The 24,501-nt window shown below is 40.2% G+C and overlaps 1 protein-coding gene across 1 annotated transcript in view; it reads right to left on the bottom strand.

Annotated features, from left to right (window-relative positions):
* The window catches only part of LOC119415050 (adhesion G protein-coupled receptor L2), a 93,347-nt gene that overhangs the window by 68,105 nt on the left and 741 nt on the right, over window positions 1-24,501 (bottom strand). The window contains exon 2 of the mRNA XM_037682183.1: window positions 1,772-1,991. Coding sequence (XP_037538111.1) covers window positions 1,772-1,991 — 220 coding nt within the window. The remainder of the gene's footprint in view (window positions 1-1,771; window positions 1,992-24,501) is intronic.

Below are 24,501 nucleotides of genomic sequence, written 5' to 3'. Positions count from 1 at the left end.
TTCCAACTGTTTCCATCCACCCAGTCCTGCTTAATTTGTTTGTTTATCCGTCTGTGGGGCTGTTGCCTTTTGTTAATCTTGACAGTATTGACAGGCTGTTGTGATGGAGTTTAAATACCCTCCTTCTACTTTGCTGCACACCAATGGAGCGCTGATTGGGGTCTCCAAAAGATCTGTGGCTTCTTTAGAGCACCCATTTATCACATCGTCTTTAATTACGGTCAGGAGCCCATTTCCTTTGATTTAAATCATGACAATAATCCTAGTTAGGGGCGTGCGGTGCAAACTCTTCACCAAGCCTTTGCTCGCCACTGCCTCCAGAGAATCTTTGGTGAAGATACGTTTAAAATGAAGCAACGGCGAGTGAGAGGCTGACTTGTCAACAAGTGTGTAGCAGTTGGCAGTCGAAGCACAGGGCATGGCCACTGTCATCAGCATGTTACTGCATGACTGTACTGGAAATGTGGTGTAAATTTAGAAAGACGGCAGACCTTGATGTGTTCATTAAATCCTTCTGTATAGCTGACTCTCATGTGAGTAAACACAGAAGAGAAGGGAAAATCCCAGAGGTCTGACACGGTGGGCGATTATGCTTAAAAGCCAACTTTAAAGAGGAGGGCAACACACTGGAAAGTGAACAAATTCCTTATGAATTGCTCATCCAGTGCCCTTTAAAAATACACACACCTCCAGGGGTAAGCAGCGGTCAAGCTCGAGCGTTGCTGCGTATCCTTTTGACGAGAAGGCAGCATCCTGCAAGAGGGGAACCAGGATAAAAGACATGACGATGGGCATTGCTCACTACCTGAGGCAAAGCCACTTCAATGCACTTACAAGTGTTTAAACAAAGCACGCTCTGTGTTCCAGATAGGGAATTAACGGGGTGTTCATGTGACTGGCGGGCTCTCTAAGCTACACTGATTATGACTCAAACAGAGGCAACAACATGCAGCTGGTGTGAAGAGCTCAGCCGCACGGATGTCACTTCCTGCCCGTCAAAAATTAATCTGCGCGCCGCTTTTTTTAGACTTTAAATGTCACCAACATAATTCATTAAATGATAGAAAAACTAACATTTGAAAGGTGTAAGATGATGGCATTTGCCCGAACACATTCAACTGTCTGTAGGTATTAAGGTATGTTTCGGTGCAGTGTATCATATTTTGCATTTAATGTTTTTTGCAGAGTTATAAAAGCCAGACCAACACTAATAGGTGTTCCTCTTCTTCCCACAGAAAACACCAGCCCAAATCAGCCTAATTCACAACATTTGCCGGAGCAACTCTTGTCTTTTTGCTGAGGTGAATTTGTTGGACTCCGAGACTGTGGATGCTTCTTCTTTTTGTTTGGATCTAAGAATTACTAACAGGTCTATCATGTATATTAGCCCTCGCGCCTCAATGTGACTAACTTGTATAAATAAAGGTTGAATGAAAAACTACAACAACAACTTCCTTTTGATGGAAATGCTCCCACTACATGTCAAGTTGTTAGTTTAGCATGCCTTAAAAAGCAGAATGAGCACAAATTTTGAGTTGTTTTATCAATTCAGACTAAAAAAGGTGTCTTACGCATTAAAGTATGCCCATCCGTTACCTCACATGCTAAAATTAAAGTTACAAATGTTTAAATGAGCATAAAATGGGCTCTTCAACAGCTCCTTTGTGTGCAGTAGTACCATTTTCTTTTCTTAAATGGAGCGACACACTTTTCCTCCCCGGCTCCTGGTTGTGTTTGTGAAATAAGATCCCTCCTATTCCCAGCGCTTTACCTTTGTGATATAATCTTGTAAGCATCAGGGAGGTAGCAGTTGACATTCTCCATCTGGAATGGGTCAGCGTCACAGATCTTGTCATCAGTGCGGCCGTAGTTGGCCGTCTCGATCATAATGACATCACTCCCCGGGCAGCGGAGATCAATTGCATATCCTTCACATGAGAGCTCTCTCCTGACCAGCCCGAAAGGCATGGAGTGCACTGCACGGCTGAACCCTGACACAGAGACAGAGAGAGAACATCACAGTTATTTAGTTAAGGGCTCGCTGCTGCAGTACAATAAGGCTGCACATCATGCTGTAAAAATTTGCTGGCACAACCTAAATACGCAATAGCAGTCCAATGTTTACCACATTCTAAACAGACAGGCTGTTACACACAATCCAGGACAAGGAGAAGACAAAACAGTTCATTTCTTTATCTCTGTGTGGTCATGGCTGTCAAATCTTTTGACTCATTGGAGATCAGTGGTAATCTAATAAATTCCTGAACAAACACCAAGGCTACAGTACTTGAAGATATTCACCACTAACAGAGAGCATCCATTACCAGAACCAAATCTACTTGGCTGAGAATGGTTTGTTTTACAGTCATACAAGCCCTCTAATTTATTTATTTTTCTTTGTTTGCTTTAGAAAGACAGACAGAAAAAGGCAGAATCCTAGTGGAGTGCAATATAATCCATTTTACGCTTTGGACGATCAAAGATGGGACAGTGTGGAGTCCACAACATGAAGAATAATCCACAGGTGAAGCAGAGCAGATGGAAGCATAGCCAAATAGTTCCAGTTTGTGAGAAAATGAAGTTTTCCATGCCCATCTGTGTCTCTTTAAGCAAATTACTTGAAAATTGTGAGGAAAGATGCACATGACGACTTGTAAAATGTGGGAAGAAAATTCAAAAAAATTCAAAAAGAGAATTTCATCCAATGAAGCTAAAACGATTCAATCTAAAGATCCAAACTGTCTGCAATTCTGAGAAAACAGTTAGGTACAATCTAAGCAAAACATAGAAATGTGCTCCATTAAAGTAGAGCAAGGAGAGCTCGGCGTGAACTGTCAATAATCGTCGTTGTTTTCAGCACTGGTGGGCTCCTTAAAGAGCAGCTACCATTTGTATTTTCTACACTGCTCTCTCCTAATTAGCCCTCCTTTCAGCCTGGTACCTTTTCCTTGCTCCCATTGGCTCTCGAGCATTGTCATGTAGTAACACTTACCACCCCGGGTTCACTTTGCCCCCTCACTCTAATTATCCTCACACTTTTGATAGCCAGAGCCTGACGCAATTAGCATTGTTTGAACTGCTTAAAGCTGAAGTGATTTCGGCTTGAAATTCCTGCCCTTAAAACCCGACTGGCGTGTCTGTTAAGGATTTCAGCCTGCTGCGCATGGTTTAGTTTTAATGGTATTCAGTTTAAGGCTGCACATGCCATACTAGCAAATAGGGGGAAAAAAGGCATCTGCAAAACATTCACTGTTAAGAATAAAATGTTTGAGTCACTGCATATTAAGGAAAACTTCTACACACACAAGTTGAAGTGGCAGAAGAACAAAATTTGATAGTAGAAGATTCTCTGGCATTTGGAAACTAGGCATTTCATCATAAAACCACGATCCATCTAATACCCTGTAGATTGTTCTTAGCTGGACTGTTTATCACCTCATTAGAAGACAATCATCTAGCCAAATCCTAAGTGAAGGGCTGCGGGGTCACTGCATCCCTTCCAATAACTGCGACAATTACCCAAACCTTTCAAAAAACCTGTCCAGAATGGTGGATGATAAAACCCAGAGAGAGAAGTTGGCGGCTTTATTGCGAAGACTAATGACCGTCCCGCCTGCCATTCCTCACGGAAGGAGTGACGGGTTTATCACAGCAGCTACAGAGAACAGACGGAAAGAATGTATCTCACGAGGTTTTAAAATTCTGTGCAGAAAGACTGTCTTTCTGCTAAAACACCCTCACGGACACACGCTCCATCTGCCTTTTTCAACTTCCCCTCTCCTGCTGTCCAATGGCGGCTCTGCACATGTATCAGAGCAGTATGGCATGTTGTTGTCAACAGAAGTCTTGCAATTGATTAGGCGTGTGCCTGGCTGGCCTCCTCCCACTCTCACCAGTATATAGATCTCTTTGGTCAAAGGGTAACACTACATCAATTAGGGGGAGTACCTAGAGTGTGCTGGAGGCCTAAAAAACAAATTACTTCTTCACCAAATTGTACAAAGTCTTGGTCTCATTAATGTCTGGCTTGTCAACTTGTAACTGGGCATGTAAAGACAAATCTGACTAGAAATTTAGGATATGCTGTGTGTAAAGAAGGTTTTTTTTCACTGTGTAGCAAATGAAAACCTAAATTCACAGGAATATATTTTTAGTGACTTAACTGGATGTTGCTTAAGATCTCAGGATTTAGACACAGCCATGAAGGAAAAACCTTGTGACAACAAAGGTTTCTGGATATGTGTATTCTTCTGTGTGGATTTCCTTGGTTTAAACAAGTTTTGTGAGATTTTGAAAGGAAGAGAAGATTGTTTGTGTGCACAGTGTGTCTCGGGGAGGCAAGAAAAGCTTTTCATCTCACGCTCTGTGCTTTGTTTGACTGATCAACTTTGCAGCAGTTGAAGATTGCAACAGAAGGCCACCAGCTGCAGGGAAAACGGTGTCAAGAAAACTGCAGGAAAAAAATCCATAATGCAAACCCTGTGTAAGTGTGTGCAGAGAAAAGGGTGCTCTTGTCGCATCTGTGCTTCTGTTTAACATTAAATCAGAGAGGGACCTTTATATTTGATAGTCACAATCGAGACAAATTGCCATGGTAACTCCTTTAACTTTGTGATAATTGGCTCTGATCCTCAATCCTGCCCCTGTTGACTTGAGGCCTTATCATGCATTCATGTCAGTGAGGGGCTGCACACGGAAAGTAGCTTTTCAGATTCCCCATCCTGACCTGCCTGCTAAGCTGTCAACTGGGCTCATGAGAGCAAAGTAAGGTTGGTACTGCTGCTCAATATATTGCATTCCAGGAGTTTTGTTTTCCTTCAGCTGAAAGCCTATAATTCACCACCAGCAATCCCCATCATAATACATATTTTGTTTTCTATCAGCAGTCCTTAAATTGGAAGTGGCACTGTTGCTAGGATGGGTGCATCTGAAACCATCCTAGAGTTACACTCGATAGCATAAAAAAAACCGTTGAGATAAAACCAGAACACTTTGCAGGTTGAGTGTAAGTAATTGCCGTTTGACAACAACAAGCAGCAGACCATGACACACATGTTCAGGTTCATTTTTGTTGCACTGCATGTGGGCTCTCAAGACTGCAGTCACGATGACCAGCCTTTAACCCTTCAAACTACACTCCACTGGGACATCAGACAAGTCAAGGAGGGGTAAAAACAATTAAAGGAATGTTAGGTTTAAAAAATGGGTCATTTTTGGATGGTAAAGAGAATGACGAGGCTTGGCACAGACAGAGAGCAAAAGCACTGGTTGACGCTTGTCATCTTCCATTAAGTTTCCTTTGATTGGCCTTTGTGGTCCTGGAAACGGCAAACAGCTGCATGCAAATGGCCCTGCTTCCCCGAGGCTGGCCCCTATTGTTCTGGGTTTTGGTTAGACAGAGACGCTTTCTTTAGCAACATAAAAGAGGGTGTAGCCTTTAGTTAAATAAGAGTGCCCCCAGCGTGGTCACAGCAGGAGCACTTCAAGATTGTTTGTCTTTTTATGTTGTTTCATTTCTGATTCTACCGGTAACCAACATCTTTGGAAGAAAGAGCAAGTCTTTAAAGTCAAGTTTTTTTTCCTACATCAGTGGAAGATGCTTCTATAATCCAGTATCTGGAGAGGTGTGGTCAGACTCAACAGGTGTCACTCCTCTAGAGAAAAGGTATTTCAGTGGGAACTAATTAACAGCATATTTGTTGGGGATAGCTTTTTGAACAGCTTTAGTTTGGAAAAATACACTTTAATACGGGTCTAACAAACAAACTGCTTGTTTGTTTGGTTATTTGCAAGCACAAATAGCAGTAACTAGCTGTAGACTAAACTAGTCACAGACTCCAAAGTTCATGCTCATTAATCCAGGTATCCAGGTAATCCTTCTCCTCCTTTTACAGGTGTGCAGTGGAGAGCACCCTGTGCTCCAGCATCAACATGTGGCATGGAGGCTGCACAGCTGCAGAAAGAAAAGCTTTGCAGAGAGTGGTGAAGGCTGCACAGAAGACTGTTGGAGTCAGTCTCCCCACCATCACAGACATCTACACCTCTAGATGCAGGAAGAGAGCCACCTGCATCATGAAGGACCCCACTCACCCAGCACACACACTTTTGCCCCGCTCCCCTCAGGAAGGTGGTTAAGAAGCATTAAGTGTAGAACCACTAGACTCAGGAACAGCTTCTACCTTGAGGCTGTTAGACTCATGAATCTCTAACCAGAATAATCAGTGAAAAATCACATCATGTTGCTGCTGATCTATTTCATGTTACTGTGTTCATTAGTGCTCATCTGCTCACAGAGACTCATGTTCGTGCTGCTGTTTGGCGTATTGTTTTTGTACTATTAGTGCTTAGTGTTTTTAGTTAACGTATTTCTTAGTTCGTATCTTAGATCTTTTAACTGTTTTTCTTTTACATTTTATACTTTTGTTGGATGTAACTGGGACCCTGTGTACACAGTTTTGTTCCAACACATGTGGTGTGTATGACAGGTAAAGAACCCTGAATCTCTGTATAAATCCATTGTCTACAGTCCACAGTCCATAATCCAGTCATAGACTAGCCGTTAGCTTGTTAATCTGCTCAGAATTAAAATATTTTTCTGTAAACCGAGCTTTTTCAAAAAGAATATACAACAGGTAAGATATATAGCTTTTTTTTTTAAAAACCCTACTTCAAAAAATCTGAACTTTTACAAGACAGACTTGTTGATGTTTTGTCTCTTTTACTAAACTTCCTGCTCTTTATTTGTTTCTTAAAACCTTTATTGTCTTGATCAAAGAAAAAACTAAACGGACCACTAAGATGATTCGTTTACACATTTTCTAAAACCTTAGTTTAACATGTTAACAGTAAAAAAAAGAAAAAGTCAGTTCACATGTTTCTTAACTGGTAAGAAAGTCAAAATTCTGCCCAAAATGTTCACAAATGCTGAACATGACCACTCGTCAGATGTGAGAGGCGCAGAGGAGAGAGGTGGGAGATTAGAAAGGAGATTTAGGGATTCACAAAGTAGCACCTGCTTTTCAAACACAGATGACACCCCAAGAAGCCTTCAATATGTTTCAACAGCTCAAATTTCATTTCAACTGTCAAAATGCGGCGAAACACTGAAAATCAAGTTGGACATATTGCACCGTCTCCCATGACACTTTAGTCTCTTCTCTGGTCCACCTTGCTGGGAATTGTTTCTAAAGACAGTGTCAGACAAGACCACAAACCCTGGGGCTACACCCGCCTTTCCCAGACTGCTGCTATCAGACACTCTTGATTCCCATATAAGATTTCTAAAATAGAAACTGGCAATATAGAACCGACTGCATTTGTGGTTGGATGAAGCACTCTGAGTCGTATCCCTTTTCTCTTGAGTGATACATGAATTCAGCGTCGCAGGTTCAAATTCCAAAGTCGCAATTTGGACCGCAGCTTTTTCTCCAATTCATCCTCTAAATGTTTTCTTAACTTGCAAAAACAGTATGGGAGGAAAGACAAACATATTTGGTGTTGATGCATGTCTCGTTGATAGGGGTTTAAAGTGAAGGATTTGTCATATTGCTGGGTTTAAGCGTGACAGGCCCCCGCTGCTCTCTCTTGACTCCTCAGGTGGGCCAAATTAGAGAAAGATAGATGCTATCACACCAGATGGTGGCATTTAATATTTTTTCTTGTGCATAAAACAACATGTATTCATGCCAACTATGCAATACACTGACGAGCTTCTAAGCAAGTGGGCTTGATTAACACAAACACTGAAAACAAGATCAGGCAGAAAGCCTCTTTTAGTCCAAAGCTAACAAAACCTGCATTAAAAGAGCTAGTAAAACATTCCCGTCAAAAGTTAGGATGTTCAAAATGAATGAATAGGTGTGACCAAAGCCTTAAGTTTTTTTTTTTTTTTTTATCCACACAAGAAAATTACATTTTGTAGCATTCTAGGGTGTTTGATATTTATGGGGGACTTCAGACTAAAAAGTAAGGTTCACCAACCAGTTAGCCACATTAGCGCCATGTCAAACCACTAAATTACGATAAAACATCAAAACCAGCATCCAAGTTTGGTAGTGTTTGATAGTGATGACAGAAGAGAAAGTTAGGAATGCAGAAATGTTGGTTTATTTTATTGGCATTGCAATATTAAACAATAATACAGCATATTGTACATTTATCAAACATTTTGCAGCCTCAGTCATGAGATACTTTGCTAACAGACAGACACTAACAGACAGAGGCATGCTCACTGACATAAGCAGTTGCATGACTGCCTGTTATTTGTGGCCCTGACAGATACAAAAGATTTATTATGGGAGTTTTAGCTCAGTTGCTTGGCTCTTAAGTCCTGGGGTTTACCTGGCCTTTGTGGCTCTTTTCGAACGTTGAATTGTTTGCTAATGCCTCTACAAAAAGACGTAACTGTATTAGAGTTCTCTCAGATGGTAGCAATAAGCAGCCTGTGTGGCCTTTTACATTGAAGGACTTGACATCAATATCATATACGGCAGACCAAACAAACCAGAGCAGATAAAGCCTTTAAACACGTTTGCTCACCCTTATTATCTGCAGCTATGTAAAAGATAACAAAGATAGCAGAATTCAAAAGAAAAGACAACTTCAGAGACTAAATTCAAAGCTGAAAAAAACAAGTGTTTGACTGTGAACGTACAAGCTCATTTAAGGAATACCTTACAGCGCAAAATGTTTGAACTGTATTGAGCACTTTGTTTTAAGGTTCTTCTTTGGATTAGACGAGACACAAAAATCTTTATCTTTAGCCACAAATAAGACATGGCAGACATGGTGGGTTATTTGTGCTCCGACCAGACAAAACAGACTCGGCTGCAGACTAAGAAAAGAAGAAATTTGAATTATTATTGCATAAATTAAGGCTCTAAAGGTCATGTTTTAATATAGCCGCGGTTAAGCTTTTCTTTGTCGATTGGTGGTGGGAATCTTGACCCTGTGGTTGCACATCAAAGAAGAGGTTCAAAGAAACTGGGAAATATAATTTGTTTTTAATACACATAATCCTCAAAATGCATAAGGGTCATTGTTTAAAAATAATAATAAAGTGCTATCATTGTATATATTGTATGTTCCCATACAATGGTGAAATCACATCACAGTCTCCCCACCATCACAGACATCTACACCTCCAGATGCAGGAAGAGGGCCACCTGCATCATGAAAGACCCCACTCACCCTGCACACACACTTTTTGCCCTGCTTCCCTCAGGCAGGAGGTTAAGGAGCATTAAGTGTAGAACCACTAGACTGAGGAACAGCTTCTACCCTGAGGCTGTTAGACTTATGAATATTGTTGCTGTGTGTGACCACAACATTTAATGCCAGCTCTTTTATTTCCAGGTGGAGAGAAACTCACACTGACACAAATAATGAGAATAATCAAGTTTTTACCATTTACTCTTGACAAGGCAGGAAAAGTTACAGGTTTCAGCGCTGAGGCGTTGATCCGAACCACCCCCAGGATGATCCCGACAGATGATGTGTCGAACACAGGGAAATATAAGTATATATAGGCTCTGCCCCTCACAGAGAGTCCAGAACTCTGTCTGCGTGTATCAGTAAATTTCCTATGTGTGACCAGTTGTTGGTCTTACCTGTTTTTTCAGGTGTATGTGTGTTCTTATATCTGTGCGTGTAAGCAAAAATGGTAAACTCCAAATAAGGGACCGACCCAAAGGCCGAAAACTGACAATATTGGTCAAAACTGGTTTCATTTAATTTTATCTGGTCTAAAGCAAAAACAGGGTTTCTATTCCAAAGCAGAGAAACAAGAGTTCAGGTCTGTCTTGTTTCAAATGTGGCTACCTTGTATAAATAAAAGTTGAATAAATTATCATCTAAAGACATTATCTAATAATTCCTTCTGTTTGATGTACCAAAAACGGTACATCACCCTTTTATTAGTTTTATATCTTATTTGAAGTGTGTACCACACTGTTGAGGTAGCTTCCGTACCTCACAAAGCCTATATTCTAAGTGCATGGATGCTTAGCTAAGCCCATATGTGCTTTGGGAACACCTTTTGGCTGTCACGTGGACCTGCACCCCCAGACACGTCGCCATATCTCCGGTCGTTCCCGAGTGTAGTGCAACAGGATGTGGAAAATTTTTTAACATTTATTTCTATATGTGGTAATAAGAATCTAGAAAGAGAAGAGTAAAGAAACCCCTAAGCACAGCCTTTATTCTAATTCTAACATAATGTAGTCAGTTGTTGTAGACCTTGCATTAACGATCTCCTCGTCAGCCCAGTGGTCCCCATCTCAACTTCTGCTCCTCTCTGGACCTTCTTATGAAATATGGTCATTCTTCACAGATGTAAAAGACAAAACAATTCATGTATAAATTTATGTCAGTTTTAATAGTCAGTTAGTGTGATTAATATTATTATTCTTTTTTCAATCTGTTTGCGCCATCTGTCGAGATCATCCCGGGGGTGGTTCGGATCGACGCCGCAGCGCTGAAACCTGTAACTTTTCCTGCCTTGTCAAGAGTAAATGGTAAAAACTTGATTATTCTCGTCATTATTTGTGTCAGTGTGAGTTTCTCTCCACCTGGAAATAAGAGCCAGCATTAAATGCTGTGATCGCACACAGCAACAATATCTATAATCACTGTGAAAAATCACATCATGTTGCTGCTGATCTGTTTCATGTTGCTGCTGATCTGTTTCATGTTGCCGTGTTCATTCGTACTCATCTGCTCACACAGACTCATGTTCGTGCTGCTGTTTGGCGTAATGTTTGTATGCTACTAGTGCTTAGCATATTTGTAGTTAGCATTTGTCTTAGTTCATATCTTACAAAGTAGATCTTATTGTTTTTCTTTTACATTTTATTGTTGAATGTAACTGGGACCCTGTGTACACAATTTCGTTCCACCACATGTGCCACATGTGGTGCGAATGACAAATAAAGAAACTCTGAAATCGGTTCTCTGCATTTAACCCATCGCAACTGGGATGCATCCATGTGGGGCGGTGGGCAGCTGTGTGGGCGTCCGTGGAGCAATTGGTATTGAGTGTCTTGCTCAGGGACACTATGGCATACTGGCTGGGGATTGAACCTGGGGCTTTCGGGTCCTGAGTCGACTGCCCTGCCTCTGCTCCATCTTGGCCATCGAGATAATAAAATAAAACGCCATGATAGGGAAAAACTCAGCTGCAGACGTTATTAGCTGAGATGCTTTGTTTGGTTCAGGACTCTATTAGGTTGATTAATGTCTAATCTGACACCTTTCATAATCTACAGAGAAAACAACCCTTTCTTACAAATACAAATATCAGAGGCTAAACATTCAAAAGAAACAAATGTTTGGTTTGGAAGATAAAAACCTCTTATACGCTCCCGGGAGAGTGCCACTCTGACAGAATTAGTCCATTGCTTGTTCAATATCTAACATTTTGTTGCATCTCTTCGGGGAAGTTGATGAAACGCACAGAAAGAAGAGAGTTAAAATAAATCTCCTGTGTGCAACAAGGTTATAGTTTCACAGGTTTGATCCACACTGAGTGATGCCTAAACCCCCCTTGAAGCCCACACTTTTACCCTTGCACTTAAACCCCATCTGGATTTTCCACACAAGGAACATCTCAGTATAAGTCAGGTGCCTCCCCGAGGGTGGGGATTGAGAGGAAAAAAGAAGAGGATGAACCAGAAAGGGGGGAGAGTGGGGGTAGCAGGAGGAGGAAGTGGGTTAGTCTCAATCACATGTTTGAGTCTGTGTTCTTGTTTGCTGGGGTAGATTTCCCCCAGCCAACCCTCCACCTCCTTTCATGCAGTCCTGCATGTGCAGAGCTCGCAGACAGGGTGTCAAGAGAAGTTGCGACTGGAACACAGATTACATGAATAATGAGGAAGAGACCACAACGATGACGAGGAGAACAGATCAGCCTTGAGATGATAATGAACAGACAACTCTAATAAGAAGCACACTCTTTGTGTTGTGTACAGATGCAGAGCCTGCAGTGGTCTTTAATACAGTCACTCTATCACTTCCACTGCTGTGAGTGAGTCTGTTTGAGTCTATAAACAAGCATCTTGTGCTGAAGTTAAAACTGCATTAGTGAGTGCAGATTAAATGGTGCAGTCCAGTCTATTCCTCTGTGTTTTATTCTAACAAAGGAAACTGTATGACTTAAATACAAAAATAAAATTTTTAATGCTTTTTTTACATCATAAATTATGATTTTTTTTTATCTAATATACATTTCCCTGCTCATTAAATACACAACTTTTAATGGAATTAGTCCAGAGCCTGTGCGCTTACTTTCGCTAATAAGGTGATTTTTATCAGCACTGTCCTTAAGACACATCCCGAGGTCCTGCTAACAATGTTCATCCTGCAGAAGCTCTTTTTCCAGACTGCCGACTCTGCAGCAACCTAATTTAAAAAATGTGTTGGTCACACCAGCTTGTGCTTGCACTGTGTCCAGTTTCAAGACATTTAAGCTGGTGCTTGCATTCTACCAGCAAAAGTAACTGTCACATTAAGACACTGGCGGAGAGTTTGATGACTTTGGTTCAAGAAATTTACAACAAAAAGGTTAGAACGAATACGTTTTAAAGACATTTAAGCGTGTTAGTAACACTATAAGGGTACTAACCAGAAGAATGGCGTTTTTACTGAGGAGCAAATCATAGTTAAGCCTAAAAACAACTTTTGAATGCCCAAGGAGCCGCTCATTAAAAAGACTGCAAGGAAGTCTGACCCATCTGAGGCAAAAGCATAAATGAAATGGGGATGGTTTAAAACTTTTCCACAGCATTGTACATACAAAAGTTTTTCTAATTATTTATTTTTTGTAAGCATCATGCTATACTGTAACCTAACAATTTCAACTCATTCTCACAACAACTCATTTTCTAATGAATCCATACTTTTTCTGTAAACAGGATTATATCCTGTGTGAAGTCAAGAAAAAGTTTTAAGTCAGTGCCCCCCCCCCCCCCACACACACACACATTCCTTAGCAATAACCCCCTGCTATCTCTGCAGCGCTGACCACTTTGACTGACTTGAGCGCGATGACCTTGTCCCATTCCCTTCCACCAGCATTCCGGTCAATGCGAGCAGAAAACAGGAGTGCTGATAACAGATGCCCAGATGGGGAGATCTAGATGACAGACAGCTTCCTGCTCCTCATCTGCGATGAGACCATTGTGTCATGCACACTCAATGAAGATATATGCTATGAGGGGTCAATACAGATAGTGTAAGGCAAACAAAACCCTTCTTTGTGCTTGCCCGTTTCTCTCTGGCTCTGTACTTATTCAATTTCCTGCACGGCAAGAGAAGGCCTCCTTATCTGAGACTGTTTGTACCTGCAAATCGCCCGGTGGCCTTTTGTTTGCTGGTGACCCGCCCTCGGGTGACATTTAATTCCAAGACAAAAAAAATGTGCGGTCATGCTCTATGGCACCAAATCAGCCTGCGGAGTTTAGTAAAGCAGCTAATGCAACAGAGCCATATTTAAAGACAGTAGAAAGAGATCAAAAAGATGTAATCCACTTCGTCAGACTGACTCACATTATGTACTGTATGGCCGCTACATAGCCACGAAGGAGCAAGGAGAAAATACAGTACTTGCTTAAACTCAGTAGGGATACTTGCGCCTTTTTCAAGTCCCTCTGTCTCGAAATGTGTACGAACACAAAAGAATATTACAAAAAGCACAACTGTCATTTCCACAAATCTTTTATTGATTGTCATATTTCCCCCACTGTCATGGTTTGTTTTAACTCTAGCAGTTGCGGTGTAAAACACAACCATCAGTAGCAAAACTGAGATCTGAGCTGTTATGACATTTCTGATACCTAGCAGGGAAAGGCATGTAGAGAAGTGCATCATTCTGAAACAATTTTCACACAGTAAATAAAATTGTAGCCTGCAATTATTGTTATTTTTTTCAAACAGCAAGATGCTTTTTGTCTAAATGCCATTTGTGTTGCCTTTCACACTTTAGGTGTCTGCACTCCTTAACAAAGTACTGCTTCAAAATATATGTCACAATTAAAAACAATACGGGCGCAGAGGTGGCACTTAAAGAAACCCTGCTGCAGTTATTTTTCAAGCACCAACCTGCTTTGATTGCTTTATCACAAAAATGTTACATTATACCTGCTTTTTCTTCTTCCGTGTTTGTTGGGCTTTTGTGCTTTCTCTTCAAACAAATTTATGACTTGCCTCCGAGCAATTTCAAACTATTCTGAACAAAAAGAACAAAGAAAAGACAACCCACAATAAAATGCAACGGGTTCTTCTTGGTTTTGGAAATACTTTTTTTGAAAGCTGATTTCTGCTGTAGGCAAACATCTCCCAAGACACTCCGAAAGGCAAAAAAATTCTGCATCTTGCCATAGTTAAATTTGAATTTACTTAAACCTTCCCTGCATTTGTTCAAGAAAAAATGCATTGCTTTGCAAGCAAAGTTTAGAATCTGAGGCGAGCCACATTAAATTTGCAGGCTAAAGTGATCTAATATTTGAATTAGGCTGCCCAGAGAGGAAAAAAAATCTCAGACAGAGGGAAAGAGCAAGATAGGCATGTGGTCCAGTGTTTATACAACTTGTTGCCATAAGGGGTGTGAATTGAGCTGCTCTCAGAATCTGCAGAGATTTAAGGCGGGCGTTGCAAATGAAATCAAACTGCCAGACAACTGCAGCAGCTCCAAGCCCATTAAATTAAGTGCTTGTTCATCAGCTCGCCATTTTACTGTGACTTCTACAGTCACTTCTAAACATACATTAATGGACAAGCTGCTCTCTTGTGGAGAGGAAAGAGTTATAATCCAACACTCATGATTTGGATGGAAACATTTTTTGCAGCTTTTGCTTTTACCAAAATATGCACTCAGGAAATCGCAGTTGCAATAAATCTAAGATGACCCAATTGAGGTTGGTATTGCATTTCATTTCCTCAGAGTGAAACCCTGATCCTGGACGTTCATGTGGGTCTGGCTCATTTCAGTTTCATGTTCTCTTATAGTTCAGAACTTTCCATACTGTTAATAAAATATTGTCACATAGACATTTATCCAGTGCTGTTTAAAGACACTGTAAAGCTGCAGGAAAGTACAGTATTAGAATTACTGTTTAAGCAAATTAGAAAAACAAGGGAAAAAAATTTATGAGATTATTTTTCCATCTTCCGTGTGGCGCCCAATCTGCAGGAAAAGTCCATCCAGTCCAGATGATGAACCCCTGCCTTGTTTCTTGAAATGCTTCCAGTAGGGCAGGATTTCAAAGAAAGACTGATGGATCCCATTTTTCCTTTCCTCTATGCTTGTTCTCACCACACAGATTGACCAGTCATCTGTGAATCTCCCACGGTTTAGCAGATAATTCATGATCTCCCTACCATGGACCCGCAGCATTTGATATGAATCATAAAATGGTAAGCCAAGCATATCAATGGATGACAGACTGGTTGTGTATGGCCCGGGGCCAGAGAGAAGTTGGAGCACAATAGCCTTTCCCTATTCAGTCACAGCCGGGACTGGAAATACCAGCGTGGCACGAGGGAGGGTCTTCCATCAGCACAATGTATGGCACTGCTTGACACAAATGTTGTGGCGAGACGTAGCCCTAACCTTCCTGACCTTTGTGTTTGTGTGTGTTTGTGTGTGTCGGGGGTAACACAGTTATGCTGGTGTGTATAATGGAAGGGTCTTTTTGCTATCAACAAAATCTCCTTCAGAGAGAGGCATACAGTGCGTTATCCAGAGCAGCAGAGGCCTAAATGTGGCAGAAATGATGACGCAAAACATCAACATGAAGAACTTCATTTTCTTACTTTTTATTTCATTATTCAAATCAATGCAGCAAAAGGCTTTCCTCCACACATTTTACCAAAGCTGGGGCAGCTTTCCAGAGACGTAGACAAACGATTCCTTTTACGCTGATCCCAATCTCTAACAGTTATTACACACATAACAATCTACCTTTGTACTAAATTAGACTATTTAGGTGTGTTGCTTCAAGTAACATGTCTTCACTTGGTATTAAAATACAAAAAAGTGCTGACATTGTGCGACACAACCTCCTCCCAAATCCGTCTTTCTTTTCTTTAATGACTTAGATAACAGCTCTGATTCAGCGACAGCAGATATGCCGCTGTGCACTTGCTCCACCTTTGTGGCTGCTCCTTTTGAATCTGGTCATCTTTCATATCTTTTGACTGGGCGGCTCAGTGGGCTGAAAGAAATACAACAGTTCCGATACCTGCATGACCTACTTTGCTCTGACAGAAGCATAGTTTTATGAATTGGTTATAAAACGGTGCAAGGACCTGGAAAAACTGGACTACAAGTCACCGAGTCAAGAAAGAGAGCACAGCGAAAGTTTAAACACTATAATGGTTTGACTAATTCAAAATGGATTTGAAACGCAATTAGTCTCAAACAATTTGATCCGTCCCAGTAATTTTATCTATTTATCTTGAGTAATTACCTCTCTGCAGTTGATTTCATTGTTGCTCAGATAATCTTTTATTTCAGGACTGGATTAAAATTTTCTTCCCACATAGTTTTTATTTTCCATAACTCTGTATCTACATAAAAATCCAAGACCTCCTGTTCTTTTAGTGCTGTTTTTGGTTCCTATCAAGTCCTGTGGGATAAAGTGGCTTCTTTGCTGCTAAGTGCTGCACTATGTTCACCACATGGCAGCTAACTGTGTGGTACTGAACAAGAAGTGCAAGGTGCATTCATCTCTGTTTCTCTGCCTTTTATTGTGTGTGTGCTTATTGCAGATGAAAACATTATGAGTGGTGAGAGCGTATAATACAATAAAATTAATTTACCAGTGCAGCTGAACAATAAACTCAAACTTGTTAAAAAGCTTTGCAAAGCTAACAGAGCTGCAGATTGTATGTACATTCATCATAATAACCTCGCTAAATGCTAGAAATAGTGACTTACCCCATTGTTACCTTAAAATATGGATATTGGTCTAAGGTTTGACTTTGACTGTTAACTGGGGGGAAATATGAAAATGGTCTGGGTTTGATTAAATGCATTTGTTATTATGTTGGCAAATACATTTTCTAGTGCGGTGATTAGAAAAATGAATGCATGCACAAAAAATGCTAAAGTTAATGAGAAAACACATCTTTTCGTCATCTTAAGCCATAAGTCTGTTTTACAATTTTAGATTAAAAACAGTTGAGTTCTCAGTTGATTTACCGAGGTGGCGAGGTCTCAGACCTTAATGAGCTTGTTAGTGAAGCAGCTTCTTCACACACTCAGCATTACTAAACCCCAGGTGATGAAATTTCTAATTTCTGTCCTCCTCAAACCCTGTCCAAGCAATCAGCAGCCATGGGCTCCCATAAGCAGCTGCCAAGCACTCTGACAATTAAAATAATTGATGCCCACAAAGCAGAAGTGAGTGAAGATGTGTTCAGGTAGCCTTTTCCTCAAACTACAATCAAATTAAAAAATGGCAGGTAACATGAACAGATGATGTGTGAAGATTGGATGCAAAAACTGGCATTTTTTTAGGATTGTTGGACAGAATTCAAAACCCCTTTTGACAGCTGAAGACCTTCAGGAAAGCAGCCTCTGTTGTGCCTGAGCGGTGCTCTGCTGTACAGCTACAGCTGCACAAATACAGCTTTAATTCAAGAACCAATAGAAGAAAATCTTTCCTGCATCCAAGTTTACAAATGAACCTCTCAACAAACCTGATGCAATTTGCAGACAAGTCCTGTGGACTGATGATAAAGTGTTTTGCATGCAATTAGCAATGATAAGTTTAAGGACAGCAGCTTTAGAATTTTATGAAACCCATTTACCACAATTGTCGGTGTATAAACCACTGCTTCTTTCTCACACTTTGTATTCCACAGTTTATATGCAGGAGCATCTTATTCATGTATTTATTTTCATAATTCTCAAACTTATATTTTCATATTTTATTTTGAGGGACTTCTTACCGTCAGTAAATTGCTACCATTGACTAACACTTTCCTTTGACAGAGCTGGATGCTGGTGGCTCACAACAACCTGCCCCATGTATTTGTAACACAGAGGCAATGCCCTCAGATGTACAAGGCCTTTTGCTCATGGTTTCAAATATCCAACCATAACACCACCTACTCCATCATCATGTGACCCGTCTAACCCGAATGACCAACGAGGTACTCTCGAGGTCCATCCCTCAAGATAGATGTGAATTAATTTCTTCAGATTGTTCCCGTGTTGTTTATTGTATTTTGCGCTTCATGCACAGACCTGTGCAGCGATAATGGAAAACGCACGGAGAATTTCTTATGACGCAGCTTTCATGTAGGGCTGGGCGATGTATCGAATATACTCGATGTATCTCGAGTTTTTCAATTTACGATGGTTAAAATGGCTCTATCGCAACCATCGAGTATAAATTGCCATTCAAATAATAAGCTTTCCGCATCAAATTCACTGTGAGTTTCGTTTATCCGACACGCAATGAATGCATCACTACTCCCTGCCCCCTCCCAACCTGAAAATGTTCTGCATGACACGCTGTGCGAGGCATGCGCATATAGACTTGGATAAAGGAAAAAATATGGCGACAGCGGGAGATTCAGGTGAGCGGGTGAATGAGACGATAACTGAAGAGTCCGATGAACTAGTTCCGAAGAAAAACAGCACTGGATCAATAATCTGGCAGTGGTTTGGATTTTACAAGTAGGATGTCGAACAAAATGCGGTAATTTGCAAAACGTGTCGTAAAACCATTGCCACGAAAGGAAGCAGTACCACAAATTTATTTCACCACCTAAGAAGTCATCCACTGCAAAATGAAGAATGTTGTAAACTCCGTTTGTCCACGTCTCCCCACACAACAAAGAAAATGTTAAATAATACAGCTGTGAAGCAGATGACACTAGCTTCTTCGTTTGCCAAAGCCATCCCGTATGACAGAAAAAGTACAAAGTGGAGAGAAATCACTGACGCAGTAACAAAATTGATTTTACAATTTTTATGCAAAAAGCACTAACAAGCACCTTTTTTTTCAGACAACTGGTTTATTTTTCATTGTGGATTGGTGCTTGGCGTACTTTTTTTGCTTGTTTATCTTGTTTATTAAAGGTATAGTGTTGACCACAGTAAGAGACAGTGGTACTAATTTCATTACTGAAGAAGATGATTTGTGTGCAACTGATGGTTACAATAAAACATTTTAAACTTATTCTGATTTTGTATTCAATTAAAAAAAACATCAATGGTCTGTTTGAATAGAGTACACCAGTGCAATTTTAAATACTAGTTTAAAGTAACACTGGAGATTATTTATTAATATCGTGATATATATCGTGTATCGTGATATAGCAAAATAATATCGGGATATTAGATTTTCCTCATATCGCCCAGCCCTACTTTCATGTTAAAAGTGATCGATCAGCTGTCGAGGAGGAAACAGCTGCAGCTCGTAAACTGTGACGTGTCGATGGTCAGGATTGGAGACGCAAAGCAGTTGAGTCTGGTACGTTTTAATAAAAGCTGTAAAATTATTTTTGTGTAGGTAAATATGCACTTAAATACCGGAATCTCTTTTTAAGCTCACATCCAAACACGAAGCGGAGAAACAGAGGGAGGGGTCTTCCCCCCTCCCCTTTCTGTCATGACAGCTCAGCGGTTTTTGAAGTCGTCAGATTTATTTTTAAAGCAGTCAGTCAAGACTGATACATATTTAAATAAAAGTTTTTTTAAATCTTTCTGTGTACGGTAAATATGCGTTTAAATACAGTTTCTCATTTAAGCTTAAACAGGGTCATTAAACAGTGGAGGAGACAACGGGAGGGAGGGGCTCCTCCTCATATGAGCTCTGCTGAGGAGAATCACGTCAAATTTATTTACACTGTACATTTAAAAACAGCAGCTGTTAACAAAAGTGTTTACCAATAAAAATCGATGGTACTAATTAAATGAATATTTACCGCAATTTACCGGTACTATTTGACTTCCGGTCACCTCAATAGGACTTCTGGATAGTATTTACCGGTAAATAACTTAAAAATAATTTTAGTTACGTTAGTGTTTGGGCACTTCTCTGTCCACTGATTATGCTTAGATAGTTATTGTGTTCATTTCGAAAGTATAATGGTTGTAACCATGAGTCAGACAGCAAAGCTTCACAAATACGTACTCGTAACGATGTTCCAGATTGAGCTCGTGTTGAAAGCAAGTTACATTCTGATAAACACCATCTGCTGGCTGGTTCTTGTACTACAACAAGAAAGCTGCACACAGCTAGAGAAGGCTGTGGGCAAAGATCCTGACATTGACCAGTGGATGCCCACAGCTTAATGTTCCAAGCACCTTATTTATGTACTAAATTAAGATTTCTTATATTTAATAAGTGCATCTTAGAGACGGGTGCATTTAAAAAACCCAAGATTTACGGTACTCGGATATCACATTTTGGTTAATTGTTGAAGTCAAAAGCACATGAAAACTTCACTAGCAAGAAAACTACCAGTAGACACAGATATCAATAAATCAGAAGCAAACGCAACATGCTTAATATTAAAACCTCAACAAGGAACCGGCTGTCTACAATTAAAAAATAAATAAATTTAAAACAATAGACCTCATGAGGTGCAAGCTGTCCACAAGTCAACAGATCCAGAACTTGTAACGTGTGGACAAACTTCAAAAAACAAGTGTGTTGAATACAACCCAAAGCTTACTTGATAGGGGTTTTTTTTTGCAAGAAGAATGAACAAAAATTCTCCAACGAGGAGCTGAGAAATAATTATCTTGTAACAAAAATCAGCCACCAACTGTGAATGTGTCAAAAAAAAAAAGTTGCTATGCATTGATTATGCAATCTGTTTAAAGTTTTGCTTTGGACTTTTTTTTCTTCTTCTTCTTTTGTAATTTGGTTTTATTTTTGGGACCCAAGTGCAATGACAAAAAGGAGTATCTAGTCACAATTTGTAGAAAACTTAAAAATGCTGATGTGGCTGCAACAACTTAATGAAACACAGAGGGGAACAGAGGCACGAAGCACCCACAATGCTACACTGATGGAAGACATAAAAACTGAGCAAATATATGGACAGATGCTGATGAATAGAGGGGACAAACCTGCTATAATGTCAATTGGGGACAGAAAAGAGTGGGCAGGGCAGGAGCTGAAGCAACAGAAACTGAGGGGACACAAAAGAAAACTGGGGGAAACTCAAATGCAGAAAACAAAGTAAATAAATCTAAAACTAATAGCTGCTTCGAATGTTATCAGCCCATTAAATGGCTGCTATTAGTTGTTATCATCCCTATAGGTTGCTTTCACTGTCCCTCCCGTACCTCCTAGTAGGTTTAAAGGCGCGTTGTTATCGCTGATGATATGCAGCTTCGTCTGTGTCTAAAACCGGAAGCTTTTTTTTTTGGTTAGCTTTATTTAAAACTTTTATTTACAATTTACCTACTACTTTTAAGCTGGATATCAAGGATTTACTTCAAATGAATTCCATATTTTACAGTCATAAGGCTTTAATTCAGTATCTAAAAAATAACTCACTTAAGAGAGGAGATGACTAGGGGTGCACCGATTGCAGTTTTCTGGCTGATCACCGATCTCTAAAGAGTCTGACCTGCCGATACCGATTTTGTTTTCTAAGCGACACTGTCAGGTATTATAAGGTCACAATGCACCTTCAATTTTCAATATTATTTTGTGGAAAAACATACTCTTGAACAATATCCTAGAAACAATACAAACTTGTTTTAACTGGCCATGATGTGGTGCACTGAAATATAAATGAAGTTTAGACAATTGTTATTAAAACCAAAAAAAATTAGGTAAAATCGGTTTCTCGTGCAAGTACCGCCGATTTCCCAAAATCAAAGAAATCGAGGTCTAGATATGACCTAACCCTAACTTTCGAATTATATGATAACAACCTACTGAGCCCACTAGGAGGTTCAGGAGGAACAGTCTGAAGGAAACCTATAGGGATGATAACAACTAATAACGGCCATTTAATGGGCTGATAAAATTCGAAGCAGGTGTAAATAACAAAAAAAAAAATACACAGATCTTGATAGATCTTGTTAAAACTAATTTATGTAAACAAAATATATCCATCTTTTTGCCTTTTAGAAATAAACTTAATCAGCTACTTCAAGAGGACTTGCTACCTGCCCAGGGAGTTCAACACCAGCTTCCCTGCGATCCTGAACAAAACCATGGGTAAGGAAAATGAATGGATGATAAAAAGCAGTTCAGCTACCAAGTATTTTCACCTCATGTTTGTATGTACTGATCTTTTATCTATTGATTCTACTTGATTTTGCACAAAATTTGCCAAAACAAAAGAAAAACGGAGGTATTTTCTTCACACTGGACAGGAACGTCAATAAGTGAGAGCGGGGAAAACCAACACTTGCTTTTTAGGTATTTCAAAGCTTGAGGAATGTTTTGGGTGAAAACCATAACCTGATTATAGCAGCTCCTGGTGAGGATAGGAGGTAATTATCAAGTGGAGTTTGCATTGCAGGGATGCTGATAGAAACAAAGATCATAAGCGGCAATATGCAGGCCCTCAAGGCTACACAGGCTGAAGGTGAGTGGCATGTGGATAAAGTCAGATATTGTTTTCAGATGGACCCACACACACTCCCACACACACACAGCACACACAGTCCTTTATTGACCAATAGGCAAATATGCATTCTTGGGCATGAGAGCCTCACATCAAGCTGAAACCCAAAACCCGCACTTTCTGCATACCAAAGCAGTTTTCCTTTTTACAAAATTCAACAGGACTATTCAACTCAGTTTCCAAGCCAAGACCAAATCAGAGGTCTCTTTTTTTAAAGCTAGCCTCTCTTCAATATTATCTAAAATGACTAATCTAACAACAGAAAAAAAATCTCTGCATGAAATACTGCTGGGCCAGCCTGTTCCATAGCAAATCGTCTTTGTTAACAAATTGTACACCACAGCAAGACCTAAAAAAAGGCTGGGAAAAAAAAAAAACTATCACAGGAACAAAACAGCAAGAGGGAGAAATAACGCAAAGCCAAAACTGAAGAAGAAGCCCCTTAAAATAATGCACTTCATTGTCTATCTGTAATAAATGCTTGGCACATAATCCATGTGATTCCAGATTACTTTGTTTCCCTGTTCAAAGGGACGGAAAGGGGAAATAATAAAAGGAAATAATCATTATTAATGCAGACACATCACTACATCAGTGGTTTTGATGAGCAAATAACTGACGGGAGTGTTTTGTCACAACATGTGTAATTATAGCCAAATGTGCTGATCAAAAAGAAGGGGAAGAAAAGAAAGCAACAAGAAAGAAGAAAAAAAGAGTTTTATTTAAAACAGAACCAAATTGTTTCCAACTTTTGGCAGTTTTAAGTATGTTCAGATCAACTTCACGGAAATAGATTATTTTTTTCAATTGTGCAAAGTTCCAACAAAATTAAAACCAGTATTGTTTTTTGTATGTTTCTGTGGACACAAGACATAACTGAGTCCAAAAGACATCAAAATATATTTGATTTCAGTAGCAGTTTCGTCTTGAACCACCTTTTGAGAAGGAACTGAGGAACAGCTTCTACCCTGAAGCTGTAAGTCTCATAAATCCCTAACCAGGAAAATCACTTTAATGTCACTTTAATTGGAAATTTGACACTTTATCTGTGTTGCTGATCTTCCATGCTGCTGATTTCTTATCCATAAGCTGCTGTATTCACCCATCTGCTCACAAAAGACTCATGTTCAGGCTGCTCTTTAATACACCTTATATTATTATTGTTTAGTATACGGGCAGCACGGTGGCGCAACTAGAGCTGCTGCCTCTCAGCAAGCAGGTCCCTGGTTCAAATCCCAGTCCAGGGGCCTTTCTGGGTGGAGTTTGCATGTTCTCTCCGTGCATGCGTGGGTTTTCTCCGGGTGCTCCAGTTTCCGACCACAGACCAAAAACATGCATGTTAGGCTGATTGGTAACTCTAAATTGTCCCTAGGTGTGAGTGAGAGAGTGAATGGTTGTCTCGTTTGTCTCTATGTGTCCCTGTAATAGACTTGCGACCTGTCCAGGGTGTCCCCCGCCCCTCGCACAGTGATTGCTGGACATGGGCACCAGCGACCCCCGTGACCCAAAATGGAAGAAGCAGGTAAAAGATAATGGATGGATGGATGTTTAGTATACAGTAGTCCCTCGTTTATCGCGAGGGATCCGTACCCTGAAGACTAGCGATAAGTGAAAAACCGTGAAGTAGGAATAGTAGTACAAGTAGCAAATAGTAGTTTATTTTAGTATATATATATTTTTTTTTATTTAAAGGTGTTTTAAACCCTTTCCACACTCTTGCAATATTCTAAACAATATTTGTAAACGCTCTAGAAGAGCACAGAAAGTCATGATTTCAGCTCTCTGCCTCTTCTGCTCTTTGCCATCTGCAAGTGCTCTTGGCCACGCCCACCTTTCCGCTCTGCACGGAGATCAGCTGATCAGCTGCAGCAGGAAGCTTATCCTGCAGTGTGGGCT

This window comes from Nematolebias whitei, chromosome 9, assembly GCF_014905685.2.
Source record: "Nematolebias whitei isolate Nwh7 chromosome 9, NemWhi1, whole genome shotgun sequence".
Taxonomy (NCBI): domain Eukaryota; kingdom Metazoa; phylum Chordata; class Actinopteri; order Cyprinodontiformes; family Rivulidae; genus Nematolebias; species Nematolebias whitei.
This window is presented reverse-complemented; position numbering and strand designations above follow the sequence as displayed.